This window comes from Meles meles, chromosome 18, assembly GCF_922984935.1.
Source record: "Meles meles chromosome 18, mMelMel3.1 paternal haplotype, whole genome shotgun sequence".
NCBI classification, from domain to species: Eukaryota; Metazoa; Chordata; class Mammalia; order Carnivora; family Mustelidae; genus Meles; species Meles meles.
This window is the reverse complement of record NC_060083.1, coordinates 25,012,407-25,026,997: the sequence shown is the minus strand read 5'-3', so window position 1 is coordinate 25,026,997 and position 14,591 is coordinate 25,012,407. Positions and strand designations below refer to the sequence as shown.

Genomic DNA, 14,591 nt, shown 5'->3' with positions numbered 1-14,591 from the left:
TTCATCCTCCTGACCCCTCCAGACTGAGGCCAGCCCTTATAGGACCCACTCAGCCTTCACCACAGCTTTCCTTTCCTTTTTATTTGTCTGGTGTCTGATCTTCCCAGCACCCACCCACCCGCCTCTCTCAGGGAGGTGCCTCATGGCAGCCCGCCCCTTCACACTGGTTTCCTCAGGAAAGGCCTTGGAAGGAAGCAGGGAGGGGGTTGGGAGCTGTGGGGGCCAGACTAACCCAAACCCTCCCGCTGAACGGGCCGCCATGGGACTGAGGCTGCTTCTACTGTTGCTGCTCTGGACACAGGGGACCCAGGGGTCCAAGCTGGACCCCAATGGGCAGCATGTCTGCTTGGCCAGCAGGTGGGTCTTTGTGGGACTCTGAGGTCGGGGTGGTGGTGGCTGAACTGGGGTAGAGGCATTGCCGAGAAGGAGGACATGAGGGAAGAGGCCATGGAGCTGAAGGGAAGGGACAGCCTGGAGGGTGGTAGATAGGCAAGGCCGGAGGTGGGAGGGCCAGGAAAGGAAAGGAAAGGGATTAGGGACACTGGGGCTGTGACTCTTGACTAGGCCTGCCTGATGGGGCTGAGGCGGCCTCCCACATCTCAGCCAGAGACAGAGATCCACCTGCGGAGCCAGTCTGTCCCCTGGCTGACCCCTCTCTGCCCCACAGCCCCTCTGCTGAGCTCCAGTGCTGCCCAGGCTGGAGGCAGAAAGATCAAGAATGCACTATCCGTGAGTAGCCAGAACAGATCCTACCCGAGAAGAAATGAGGACATAGCCCAGTGACCCTTCTTTCCTCTCCTCCTGGGGCCTATTTCCCTTCCTGAGCCCTGGAGCTGGAGCCCATCCTGATGCCCCCCCCCCACACACACACCCAGCCCAGCCCTGAGGGAATGACTCTTGAGGGGGCAGGGTGGTCCCCTGGTTCGGCCATGCCGACTATCCTTCCCACCTGGGTGGGATGTTTTTCAGCCATCTGTGAGGGGCTAGATGCCTGCCGGGAAGATGAAGTCTGTGTGAAACCAGGCCTCTGTCGATGCAAACCTGGATTCTTCGGGGCCCAGTGCATCTCCCGTGAGTCCTAGTTTCACTTGGAGGATGAAGTTGCTAGGCAGAACTGGGCCGCGGGGAGGCAAAGCAGGTAGAAATGTGATCTTACAACAGTAGGGCCAGAATCCCTCCAAGCTTCACAGAGGAGATGGAGGCCCAGAGTTGGGAAGTGACGCATTCCTGGAAGGTGCCCTGAGTCATCTGGTTTTTACCCATATCCACAAAGCCCTACCCATAGTTCTTAGCTGTGTGCCCTTCACCATCGTGCTCAACTTCTCGGAAAAGACGCTGGTTATCCCTGTTAATTGCAAAATGGGCACGTGTGGAGAGCGGAAGGAGAACCCTGGCCGGGCTCTGCCTTCTCTGGTAAAAAGAGGGCATGGGAAAGGGTTTGGTGCACAGGATGGTCAGAGAGCAGGATTCAGGGCTGAGAGGAGACACTAGGGGGCAAATGTGGCTTCCTTTGTTACCTTCATAGTCACCATCTGGGCTGGGGTCGACACTCAGGACGCTCAGTTCACCTCCAGTGGGGTGGGTGGAGGATCCTGGTAGGGCGTGAGAGGAAGGAAGGGGCATGGATGAAATCTTACTTCTGTGTGACTCTGACCAAAGCTTCTCCCTCTCAGGACCTCTAAGTGTGTTGTGGGGTATGAAGTAGGAAGCGGGGCCACTGCAAAGGGTTTTTGTAGTTCAGAGTCAGAGGCAGGAAGTGAGCTGTGCCCCAGGAGGTTCGGCTGCCTGTTCAAGGGTCTGTCTCTGGCTCTTGGGGGTAGGCCTGGCATCCCTCTTCCTTGTGGAAGGGGTTGCAAGGCGGCGGGGAGCCATGTCTGGCCCTGAGCCTGCTGACCCCCTTCCGTTCCCCACCCCGTCCCCATCCCATCCCTGCAGGCTGCCCCGGCCAGTACTGGGGCCCCGACTGCCGTGAGATCTGTGCCTGCCACCCACACGGCCAGTGCGAGCCGGCCACGGGCGTGTGCCACTGTCAAGCGGACCGCTGGGGCGGCCGTTGTGAGTTCGCGTGCGCCTGCGGCCCGCACGGGCGTTGCGACCCCGCGACGGGCGCGTGCCACTGCGAGCCCGGCTGGTGGTCGCCCACTTGCCGCCGCCCATGCCAGTGCAACCCGGCGGCGGCGCGCTGCGATCAAGCCGACGGCTCCTGCCGCTGCGAGCCGGGCTGGTGGGGCCGCCGCTGCAGCTTCCGCTGCGCCTGCCACGGCTCGCCGTGCGCGCAGGAGACCGGCCGCTGCGCCTGCCGCCCGGGCTGGTGGGGCCCCGAGTGCCGGCGGCAGTGCGAGTGCGTGCGCGGCCGCTGCAGCGCCGCCTCTGGCCAGTGCGCCTGCCCGCCGGGCTTCCGCGGTGCCCACTGCGAGCTGCCCTGCCGCGCCGGCAGCTACGGGCCTCACTGCCGAGACAGGTGAGCGGGCAGGGCGGGGCCGCGGCGCGGGAGGCGGGGGCGCGAACTCGAGCACCCCTGCCCAGCACAGAAGCGGTGCGGGGGTGCAGGGGCAAGAGCGCAGGGGAAGGGGGAGCGGGGCAGAGGCGGGGGCGCTGGGAGAGCCAGGCACCGTGCTTTCCGCCAAGACCGGTGGGGACGGGACAGAAGGAGGAGGAAGACCCTCGAAGCCGTAGGTCCAGCTTCGCCTACCCCGTCGTCTGGTTGTTCTCAAACCATAGGAGTACTAGCAAACTATAGTTAGAAGCAGATAAAAGATGAATCACGTGACGAAACGATTGCAGGGTGCCTTTCAAACTTAGTGGCTTTCAAACTTGGGCCGCTCCACGCACAGTTAAGAAATGCGTTTGGGGGCGCCTGGCTGGCTCAGTAGGTAGAGCATGCGACTCTTGAACGGGGGTTGGGGTGGGGGTGCTTGAGTTGCAGCCCGGCGTTGGGCCTTGGGCATGGCGCTTACTTAAAAGCAAATAAAAACAACACAACAAAAGGAAATGCGCTTTACATCCCACCTAACTCTGTCTCAACGCACACAGCTCTGGGGTAAAAGCTTAACCAGACAACATACACTTATCTTTGCTTCATGTATTACGTGTAATATAAATGTGTATATCTCTGTATATTACATACAGGAGATATGTACACACACTGTAGTGCTTGCTTGCTTTTTCTTTCTGTTGCGGAGCTGCTAAATTGATTTTATGAACAAACGAATCTGATCCAAACGTATGATTCCAGATAACTATCCAGAGAAAGACTCTTCAAGAAACTGTTAAAGAATCAATGAGAAATTAAGATTAAGGAAAACCTTAGTGGGACAGTTCTTAGGAGAGTAGATCCTAAGAGTTTTCTTCACAAAGGAAAAAAAAAAAACATTTTTTCGTTGTTTTTGTTTTTTGTTTTTGCACCTACATGAGATGAGGGATATTAGCTAAACTTACTGTGGTAACCACTTCACGATATAGGTAAGTAAGTCGAGACTGTGTACCTTAAAGTTACACAGTGCAGTATGACAGTTACAACTAAAAAAAAAAACTGGGGAAAAAATTTTTTTAAAGATTTTACTTATTTATTTGAAAGGGTGAGTGAAAGATAGTACAAGGTGGTAGGGAGGAGAGGGAGAAGCAGACTCCCTGCAGAACAGAGAGCCCCATGTGGGACTTGATCCTAGGACCCTGAGATCATGACCTGAGCTGAAGGCAGATGCTTAACCCACTGAGCCAGCGAGGCGCCCCGAAGACTTTTTTTTTTTTTTTTGAGGACTTTTTTTAAAAACATAAGATAAACTTGAAATTATAGTGATAAAAACAGACATGTTTTAATTTTTATGCATTTTCATCTTGTGGGACAGGAGATAATCTTGAGTCCCAATCAGGCCAGACCTCAGAGATGGCGGGGATAGGAGGGTTGAGGGGAGAAAAGGGATAGGAAGGAACACTGGGGAGAAGGTTGGCCAAAGTAAACTTGGCTGTTCTGGCTGGGCTGGGAGCTCTTGGTAACCCTGGAACCCTAGAAAGGCCAGGTTCTAGAATGGGAAGTTAGAAGGAGAAGACTGGAATCCTACGGAAATCCTCTGTCCAGCCTTTTTGTTGTACAATATGGGGAAACTGAGGCTCAAACCTGCCTGAGTGCTCCGGGTGCTCCCAGTGTCCCTGGAGGCCTCAGTGGGGACTCCTTCTATCCGCTCCTCAGTGCTCCCACGCACTCCTTCCCTTCCCAGCTGTGGCCACTGCAAGCACAAGGAGCCATGCTCTGCAGACACAGGCAACTGTGAGTCCTGCGCGCCGGGCTGGAATGGAACCCAGTGCCGCCAGCCCTGCCCACCTGGCACTTTTGGCGAGAGCTGTGGACAGCTGTGCCCCCACTGCCGGCTTGGGGAGGCTTGTCAGCCAGACACTGGGCACTGTCAGCACTGTGACCCTGGGTGGCTGGGGCCCAGGTGAGGGGGCCGGCCTGTGCTGGGTGGGATGCACCTTCCTTCAAGATCCTGGTTCCTGCTACTCCCTCGGGGGAGTTGCTGGCCCCTCCCCCAGTACACTAATTCACACAGCCTTGGGGGCCTGCCTCCTGGGGAAGTGTGAGGGAAGAGAGATGGGGGCTGTTGAGGCCCTGGGCAGGGTTCTCTTCCGGCTCCTTTGCCACTCGGGCATCCTGAGCTCTCTTCTTCCCCTCTAGGCTCTGTAGTCTGTCGCCTCTTGGGTTTGGCCCCAGGTTCAAGGCCCTGTTTACACCTGAGCTTCATGGCTGAGGAGTAGACAGTTGGGGCCCTGAGTCCAGAAGAATGGGGGAAGATGGATGGGTAAGACCCTTCTGTGGGGGCTCTGCCTTGCCAGGCCTGCCCTGCCCGCCTATTCCAAGTCTCTCATCACCTCAGGTGTGAAGACCCCTGCCCGACCGGCACCTTTGGGGAGGGCTGTAGCTCTGCCTGCCCCACCTGTGTTCAGGGGACCTGTGATGCTGTGACCGGGGAGTGTATCTGCCACGCTGGCTACTGGGGACCCAGGTGAGAGAACTGGGGCCCTGCCAGGGAGGCAGGGGGCTAGGTCAGGCCTCTCTGCTGTCTGTTTCCTGAACTTCCCTTCCTGGGCTTCTCCCCCTCCCACAAATCCACCGAGCACGCTCAGCTCATCGCTGCGAAGTTATTCCTCCTGCTGTGAGGTACGCATCTTCCAGAAGTAGTGATGCTTAATCTAAAAGGCCTGGATCCCTAATGAGGTGGAGAAGTTCTTTAGGGGTAGGATTCCCAACTCCATTGTTGTTTCCCTGAGGTCTTGTGATGGTAAAACATAAACAAGGTCAATGTCTTCGATGTCAGGTTTTCCACCTCTAGGACAGAATGTAGTATCACGTGGAACAGACCTAATTTTCTAGAGGAGAGGACCAAGGCCCAGAGAGCGGGGCAGGGTGGATTCAGACCTCCAGACCCTGAAGACTTTTCTCTGGATGCTGTTGGCCTCTGGCTTGTTTCACGTTAGTTCTGGATGGGCTAGGGATGAGGATCATGAGAGGTGGAGCTTGTCTGAAATTATACCCTAGGGGGCTGGGTACCGAGGGGCCGCATCTGGATGGCCTCTCTGGAAGACAGGCTTAGAGGCTAAGGGGATTCTCCCAAATACTGCCAGAGGTACTTAGAATGTGGGCTCAGAGGTCAGAGGAGTCTGCTTGGGCATCGTCCAGGGAAGTCTGTGTGGCAGGGGGTGGGGAGGTGTGCCCAGAAATCTACCTTCCCCTGTGCCCCGCCTACCCCAACTCTTCTCACCCAGCCTTCAGCCTTTGTCTCTTGTCACCCCGTAGCTGCAACACTTCATGCCCACCTGGCTTCCATGGCAACAACTGCTCTGTTCCTTGTGAATGTCCAGAGGGACCCTGCAACCCTGTCTCTGGGGCCTGCCAGCTGGGTAAGGTGCAGGGGTGCCTGGGTGGCTCAGTTGGTTAAGCGTCTGCCTTCAGTCCAGCTCATGATCCCATGGTTCTGGGATGGAGCCACCCCCCTTCCCCCGCCCCCCTCTCTCTGCCCAGCAGGGAGCCTGCTTTTCCCTCTCCCTCTGCCTGCCGCTCCCCCTACTTGCGCTCTCTCTCTCTCTATCAAATAAATAAATAAAATCTTAAAAAGAAAGAAAAGAAGAGAGAAAGGAAGGAAAGAAGGAGGGTGTAGGGGGTAGTAACCAGGGAGAGACTGGCCCTTTATATGGCTCCAGGGATGTATCCCTTGCCAGGGAGTCTGGGCTCACTTCGGAGGCATGAAATCTGTATGGTTAACTTTGGGGGTCCCTGAAAATAGGACAGCCCCTGCCTCCTGAGAAACCAGGCTAGCAGCCAGGAAATGAACAGGCAACTCTCAGACCTGCTACAAAGGAGATATGTACCAGGTGTGTGACAAGTGGGAGCAAGGGCTTAGGGAACAGACCAGGGCCCAGGCTGGGGACAGGCTAGCAGGATTGCTGCTTTGGGGAGAGGGCCTCAAGGCTGAGTAGAGCCTACATCTCTCAGAAAAAGGGGAGGGACCCGTAGGTGGAAGGTTCTGTGGGGCTGGGGGACAACTCAGAGCTGGAGAGGAAACACGATGTATGGAAGACACAATGGCCCAGAATATTTGGCCATCCCCTGCTCTCCCCCGCTCTCCCCAGGGCACCACAGTCAGGATGCAGCCCTCATCGCAGGCATCCTTGTGCCTCTGCTGCTGCTTCTCCTGGGCCTCATTTTCTGTGCCTGCTGCTGCTGGGCCGCCCGGTTGGACCCCAAGGACAGGTGAACTCTGGCCTGTCCCTTCACCCACCCCCAGCTTGGGACAGGGGGTTGGGAGCAGGCTGGCATCTGGTTTCCGTTCAGGGGTGGGGAAGGACTGGCCGGGTCACACACTTAAGTCCGAGGTAACGGGGTAGCTGGCAGTGGTCATGGCCTGGACACTGCCATGTCCAGGCCATGCCTTCCTTGGAAGCCTTCCAGAAGCAAGTTTCCGAGTTGCAGGAGGGTGAGCAGCGGGCACTGGGCATCAGGCTGGGGCAACTCAAAGCCCGCAGCTGCTGAGGGTTTATTCACAGGGACCCGAGGAGGAAAGCAGGGAAGGCAGAAGCCCCAGGGCAATGCTGGGCAGGGACAGGAAGAGACTAGGCCTCAACAGCTCCCTGTTTCTCCAAAGGGGAGTGACATCAAAGTCCGAGTGGTGGTTTATCAGAGATGGCGGCTTTCTGAGAAGAGGAGATAATAGAAAGGATTAGGGGGGCTTGCGGGGGTGGAGGCAGGGGTGCCCACTGCTGGGGAATGTTGTTTGCACCGAGCTTTGTTCCTTTAACAAATCTCATCACATTTCTGGTTCCTTGGAGACTCACAGCAGCAAGGAGGTTCAGAGCAGGGAACATGCAGGCAGAAGGATTAGAGTTCTCAAATCACAGAGGAGGACACGGAGGCCTAAGGTGACCCAGCCTGTCACTGGCGCCCACAAAGCCCATGCTCTGTTTTTCTGGATTCTCTGGTGCTCTCATATTAGTTCATTAATCCCCAAGCATCCTACTCTGTGCTGTGTGGTACTCACAGATGACAGGCCCTGGGGTTGGGGAAGAAGACCTCCACTCGAGGATAGAAAGGGACCTGTCAGAGGAATGGTAACAGTGAAGCCGTGGCTTCCAGCTTGGGGGGAGTGGGGGTCAGGGACAGGCTTCCTGGAGGTGGTGGCACTTTCAGAAATGTAGCTGAGCTGGGACTCAGCGAGGGTGATAATAACACAAAGCTGCATTTGGGGGAACCCCCACCAGGTGCCTAGCATTAGTGGGATAGAAAGGCGTTGTCCCTACTTGACAGATGAGGAAACTGAGGCCCAGAGAGGTGAAGCCTGTCGTTTGGATTTTATTCTGTGGTCCAAGGGAACCACTGAAGTAGACAGTCACTCTGTGACCCGGCCTCTCTCACAGTAACCCCAGGACTAGGACGGTCCTGGCCCTTTTCTGCGGCCCCCACCCTGCCTCCACCAGCGGTCTTATGCACTGACCACCCTCCCGTACCCTCAGGCCAGCAAGTGATGGAGCTGCTGTGTCCAGGATGAAGCTGCAGGTCTGGGGGGCACTGAGCAGCCTGGGCTCGGCACTACCCTGTGGTAGCTTCAGCAGCCACAAGCTTCCCTGGGTGACAGGTCAGTGTGGGTGCTGAAGGTCAGGGGCTGGGATGGGACAAGGTCTTCCGTGGACCTCCGTGCCTGACCCTGAGCCCTCTGCAGTCTCTCACCATGACCCGGAGATCCCCTTCAACCATAGCTTCATTGAGCCACCCTCGGCCGGCTGGGCCTCAGATGACTCCTTCTCTTCTGATCCCGAGTCCGGAGAAGACGAGAGCCCGGCTTACTGTGTACCACCCCAAGAAGGTAGCCCCCGAGAGCCCGCTCTGCCCCGAGCAGCCCTGCCCCGAGCAGCCCTGCCCACTGCCACTTCTTTATTCCTTCAGCAAACATGTATCAAGTGGCCTTTCGAGTGCAGGTCCATTTCCTGGCCGTGGGACGTGGTGAAGAACAAGACCGAACATTCCGGTCTCCCCAGGCTTGTTGTTTGGCGGGTGGTAATCAGGAACATGTAGGACAGAGGCTGTGTCAGCGTGCTTTGATGGGGCACATACAAGTAGGGGCTCGTGATCCAGCCCTGTCAGGGGTGATTAGGGCCAGGGAAGTGGGCTCAGGGGTTGAGTCTAGCAGAATCAGGAGGAGTCAACCAAGTGACAGCTAAGGAGGGCTGAGAATGGTGTTTCGGGAAGAGGGAACAACACCCGCAAAGGCCCGAAGGTGAGAGGGACAGGCCTGTGAGGCACTGACAGAGCTTTAGCTGTGGCTAGCGTGTGGCATTAGTTCACAGGGGAAGGGGTGTGAGAAGAGTGTGTGGAAGGAGTTGCGTCTGCCTGAACAGGCCGTCCCCCGCCTCTGTACTCTCATCCTCTTCCTCTCCCCATTGTTGAGGCTTCCCAGCAGATGCCAAACTGAGTAAACAGGACAGATTGGGGTGGCAAGCCCAGCTTTAGGCACGCTCTTCTGTCTCCTCTTCCAGGGATGGTCAGCGTGGCCCACGGAGAGTTTCCAGAAGCTATCCTGGCTGGAGGTCCTGTCCCTCCCCCCGAGGATGCCTCTACCCCATTTCCCATCCCGCGCACTTCCAGCCTTGCCCGGGCCAAACGGCCATCAGTCTCCTTTGCTGAAGGCACCAAGTTTGCCCCACAGAGTCGCCGAAGTTCAGGGGAAATCTCCAGTCCTCTCCGAAAGCCCAAGAGGCTCTCCCGGGGGGCCCAGTTGGGCCCTGAAAGCCAGGAGGCTGAGGAGTCCATGGGCTCAGAGAAAGCAGAAATGGATGAGACCCTTCCTGGTGCTGCCAGCCCCAGGGATTCAGCCACTGGCCGCCGCCGGCTCCCTCTTGGTGGCCGGACAGTGGCTGAGCGTGTAGAAGCCATTGAGGGCAGTGTCCTGGAGGGCTCAGGCTCTGTGACTACGATCTACATGCTGGCAGGGACACCCCAGTTATCTGAGGGCCCTGTCCGGTCTGTTCTCCGCCGTTTTGGTAGCTTCCAGAAAGGCCAGGCAGAGCCCAAGGTCAAGAGGGCTATCCCCAAGCCTCCACGCCGGGCCCTTAGTCGAAATAAGGGCAGCCCCGGGCTAGCCTCTGGCTCTGCCAAGCAGAACCCCAGCCTAGCCCCGAATAATGAGCTTACTAGGTCCTTGGAGTCTGTAGGAACTGGGCCAGAGGAAGTGGCCAGGGGGCTGGGGGATGGTACCAAGAACTCAGGGAGGGCCCAGGAGCTGGCCCCTGATGGTGGCCCCCAAGAACAGGATCCCCAAAAGCTGGCTGATGAGGAAGAGCAGGAGGAGCCCCAGTATGAGAACGTTGCACCCATCTCTGGGCCACCAGCACCCTGAGAACCTTGAATTTGGAGAGTGGGAAGACTATGGATAGAGGGTAGGCTTCTGAACTGCCCCTGGATCAGACTGTGTTTTGCTGGAAAAAGATCTCAGGGCCAGGAAAGACAGACCAGAGCCTCTGCCCTTTCATGGGGAAACGTCAGAGCTGGAGGCCAATTGGCTCTGGGCCCTGGCAGTGCTCTGGGAGTGGTCTGGAAGGCCTGGGCAGAGACCCCATGGGGTGGAGTCAGGAAGAAGAAAGAGATGACTGCAGGGACTTTTTCTCTGTTTTCCTAGACTCTGCCCCAAAAGGCTATTCTTTCCTCCATTTGCAAAACATTTTGCTGAAATGGGAAACAACTTAAATGATGACAAAAGATTGGTTAAAGAAAGATTGCTTAGGATAGGTCCCTAAACAACCACAAAAATCATGTTGTGTAAGAATATTTAATATGGGAAATAGGGGAGACTGTTTATGCTCAGCTGTTAAGTGTAAAAAGTAAGGTGTCTTTTTATAAATTTCATTTCTTTTTGCTTCAGGCTACATGTTGAGAATCCTCCCACTTTGTGTATATTTTGTGATTGTTTTACAAACTTTTTTTTTTGTAAAGGATGTATGTGCATAAAAAAATTTGAGGGAAAGGCATCAGATGGCATTTTTTTGGAGGGGGGAAATGAGATTGTAGCTGATATTTATTTTGTTAAACTTTTGTATTATTTGTAAATTTTTGTTAGTGAACATTCTTTTCACTTTTCTCACTAGATTTTTTTTAAAAATTATTAAAAACAATGCTTTTTGTGAAAAAATTTAAAAAGTACTAACATTTTAGACATGTATAAAGTAAAAAAGAGATTTCCCTTTTCCTCAGAGGAAGCTGAGGGATAGGGGAGGGACCAGACTTAACTTGTCTCTGAATGTCTTTTGGTCTTGTTTGAATTTTTTTTCTCACATACTTGAATTACCTAGTCAGTACAGAAACAGCAGCTTCCCCTTCTAATCCAGTGCTCAGAGAATCTAGTGAACAGTTCAGATCCTTCCTTTCAGATGTTTTTCTGGGCACATGAAAATAAAAGATCATATTGTTGTACACTTTGCTTTTTTCCTTAGCAGTATATCCTGGTTATATTTTGATGTCCATAAATGTAAAGCTACCTCTTTTTATAAAAAAAATGGCTACATGGAATTCCATCATGTGGAAAAAACACAGGTTATTTAAACCATTCCCCTACCCATGGAGATTTGGGTTGTTTCTATTCATTATGATGCAATAAATGACACAGTGTACTATTTTGTCCATATTTCTTTTTGCACCGTGCACGTTTTTCTGCAGAAGAGATTCCTAGAAGTGGAATTGCTGGGTAATAGGATAAGACATTAAATATTTGGGTACTTACTTCACATTGCCCTCCAAAAAAGTTACATGGTTTTGTATTCTCACAAATGATGGCAAGATCTATTTCTGCACACCCAGTCTAATAGGTTGAAATGGTATCTCATTATCTTAGCACAATAAAAATAATAAAGTGATAACATGCTAAAGCTTCTTAAGAAGTTAAAGCTTTGCACAGATACAAGGTCTTTTTACGTTTGTTTTTAACCATCAAAAAATCATATCATTAAAATGTGAATTTCTATGCTTATTCTAAGGTTGAGCTTCTTTTCGTGTCTTTAATAATTATTTTTTTCCTATGAGTTATCTGATTATGTTCTTTCCCCAATTTTCAACTGAGGTGTTCATCTTTTCCTCATTGATTTATAAGTGCCTTTGTATATCAAGGATATTAATTATTTGCCCCATTTGTGATTGGTCATTTAATGCTGTTAATAGTTTCTTTCTTCTTTCTATAGAAATTTAAAATTTTAATTTAGACAGTCTTTTTTTTTTTTTTTTTGGTGGACAGCAAAGCAAGGTTTATTGAGCAATGGCAAAATGATAGTACAAAGCTCCTAAGGAAGTAGGGGACAGGAGACGGTTGCCATGGGAGTTTCTAAGTCTACGGGTTTTTATGGGCTTGTTGGCAGGCTGTTTTGATCTGATTGACCCTCCCGGGGCCTGTCATCCAGTCAGGTTTTTGTCACAAGGGAAAGGGTGGAGGGGTCCTTGCAGAGTGGTGCAAAATCCTTTTTAAGGGTGGCTTCCTCTTAGGGTGGGGCCCCTTTAGACAGTCTTTTTCTTCTTGACTGCTGAGGGTTTTGTTTTTTTTTTTAAGATTACATATTTGGAAGAGAGAGCGTACGCTCGCCCGCCCACCAGCAGGGGGAGCAGCAGAGGGAGTGGGAGAAGCGGACGCCCGGCTGAGCTAAGCAGGGAGCCCAAAGCAGGGCTCTCTCTCAGAACCCTGGGAACAGGACTTGAGCCAAAGGCAGGCTTAACCCATTGAGCCACCTAGGCACCCCTTGACTTGTGAGTTTCACGTCATGCTTAGTGGAAAGGCCTTCTCTACCCTAAAACTAGTGAAATAATCATCTGCCTTTTCTTCTGGTACTCTAGTGGTTTTATTTCTTTATGATTTGTCAGCAGTTCTGGTCTTGGGGCTTTAACACCCTTGACAAAAACACCGAAAAAAGAAACCCAGAATTTCATTCAAATAGCCATGGATTCAAATCTCAGTTCTGATAATAATTGTTTTGTGACTTTGAAATGGTATTTAAAACCTCAGTTTTTTCATCTGGGGAGTTTGGAATGGGGACATGGCTATCTCCCAGAGCTGTTGTGGGGATTAAGTGACATAAACTACATAAAGCACCTGGGAAATTTTTAGTTCTCAAAAAAGGGTAATTACTATTTGCATCACCATCATTCTCCCAGATTTGAATCCTTTGTCCCAAGAAGCTGATAACTTCCATCCCTTTTCATTTGTTCATGTTTTCACTCAACAAGCCCAATTTTGGTCACCTGCTTTGTTTGGGCTTCTGTGTTAAGCGCTGGTAAACAAAGTTGAGTAAGATATAGTTTTTGCCCCCAAATATTTGTTCATAGTCAGTGGGAAAAGGGAGGGACAAATAGATGAAACAGGGCAATATAAAAAATTACAAAATAGTGCAATCAGTGGGCTAAGATAGTAAAGGATATTTTGGGGAGTGGTTAGGGAAGGCTTCTTGAAGGAGGTGCTGTCCAAGAAGGGTCTATCTTTGAAGGCCAGAGGCAAGAGTACAGCACCTGCAGGAACAAGCGATTGCATGTGATTGGAGCACCTATGATCTGGCCAGTCAACCAGCCTCTAAGTGGAGAAAGAGACCAATAGGGAGGAGCCTGTGTGGGTTAGGCTGGAGAACTTGAACTTTATCCTACAGGACAAATGATAGAGAGTTTCTGAAGGATTGAGCAGAGGTCAAATTTACTAAGGTCAGATTTACTTTTCCCACAGCTCACTGGGATGGGGTTGCGTGAAGAAATGTATTTGAGGAGCTGAGATCAGAGGCTGAATGAAGAGCAGTTGCAGTCCTAGGGATATAGATGGGCAAATATATTTAGGAGATATGGCTGTGTTGGTGGGGTAGGGGTGGGGTGAAGGAGAGGGAGAATAATGGAGAATTTAAGACAAATTTCAAATATTTATTGAAAAGATGGTTCACGATATCTAATTTCGGTAGGTAGTAGTGCTATTATTTGAGAAAGAATGAGAGGGACAGTTTGGGGGGTAGAAAGTGAGTTATTTTTTAAAAAAGAATTATTTGAGAGAGAGGGAGAGCATGTGCAGGGGCAGAGGGAGAGAATCTCAGGCTGACTCCCCACTGAGCTGGGAGCCCCAGGCGGGGCTCCATCCCACCACACATGAGATCACAACCAGAGCAGAAACCAAGAGTTGGAGGCTTCACCACCCAGGTGCTCCTAAAGTGAATTATTTTGGAGATGTATTTGAAACAGTTCAGAGATGTGTATGGAACAGCTGCCTGGAAACGTTCCTCTGGCAGGTGGCTCTAAGGAGGTGGCCGGGGTGGGTACTGAAGTTTATCAAGTGGCAGTCCCCAGTGAGTGGGTGAGGTTCTGCGGGGTGGGTAACAGAATAAGTAACCAGCCAGGATCCCCCAAACCTACAGCGCGGGGCGAGGTGTAAGTAAGGTTGCCAGTAGCGGGTTCACGGCGGCAGGGGGCGCACTTGGATGCGGGGACGTGAGACAGGAGGCTGCTGAGGCTCCCAGAGTCCTGCAATAAGCCAACTCCCAGAGTGTGCCAGGGAGACCTAGCTGAATCTGGGGTAGACCAAGGGTCTAGTAAAATCGGGCTAGCCACTCTGATCGGGGATAAGCATCTGGGCTGCCGAACCTCCCCAGTGCCCGGGCTCTATCCCGCTGCCAAGCTGTCCTGGAGGCAGGTCCAGCTTTCTGATCAGATTGGGTACCGAGCCCTCCCTGCTCCACGCGCTCCCCCGGAGGCACTGCCCGCCGCGTCACCAAGCTGAGAGGGCCCCTGAAGATGACGTCCAGGAATGGGATGTAAGACAATGGAGGTGGTGCAAGACAATGGAGATTGGATGGTCAGCTTTGAGTAAGGATCCCCAAGGGGACCAAGGACAGCGGTGGGGGGGGGGCGGTCTGGATGGGAGCAGACCGTCCTAGGGTACAGACAAGCCCCAAACTCCCATCTACGGGTCCCCCAAGGCCATCTTCCAGGGACCGGGCAAATGGCACCCAGGAGACAGAGTCCGTGAAATCAGAAGAGCAGGGAAGAGGCACACCACGCCTGGGCAGGGGTCCGGGTATCCGGGATGAGCAGAGCACTGGGG

General features: G+C 52.9%; 1 protein-coding gene across 2 annotated transcripts; it reads left to right on the top strand.

The window, feature by feature from the left end:
* Window positions 1–121: 121 nt before the first annotated feature.
* Window positions 122–10,951, top strand: SCARF1 (scavenger receptor class F member 1). Of its 2 annotated transcripts, none has more exons than XM_045985335.1 (11): window positions 122–357; window positions 668–729; window positions 970–1,071; window positions 1,936–2,461; window positions 4,218–4,436; window positions 4,872–5,000; window positions 5,792–5,895; window positions 6,625–6,745; window positions 8,002–8,123; window positions 8,208–8,351; window positions 9,022–10,951. In XM_045985335.1, the coding sequence occupies exons 1-11, from the start codon at window positions 143–145 to the stop codon at window positions 9,879–9,881; spliced, it is 2,604 nt and encodes an 867-aa protein (XP_045841291.1). In that variant the 5' UTR covers window positions 122–142; the 3' UTR covers window positions 9,882–10,951. The 2 variants fall into 2 exon arrangements, with proteins under 2 accessions (XP_045841291.1, XP_045841292.1); XM_045985336.1 differs by having other exon boundaries at window positions 230–357; window positions 565–729.
* Window positions 10,952–14,591: the final 3,640 nt, after the last annotated feature.

Coding starts and splice junctions, on each gene's coding strand:
- SCARF1 (XM_045985335.1), top strand. CDS start 143: ATGGCAGCCCGCCCCTTCACACTGGTTTCCTCAGGAAAGGCCTTGGAA. Junction 730..969: donor AGATCAAGAATGCACTATCC/GTGAGTAGCCAG, acceptor GATGTTTTTCAG/CCATCTGTGAGGGGCTAGAT. Junction 8,352..9,021: donor CTGTGTACCACCCCAAGAAG/GTAGCCCCCGAG, acceptor CTCCTCTTCCAG/GGATGGTCAGCGTGGCCCAC.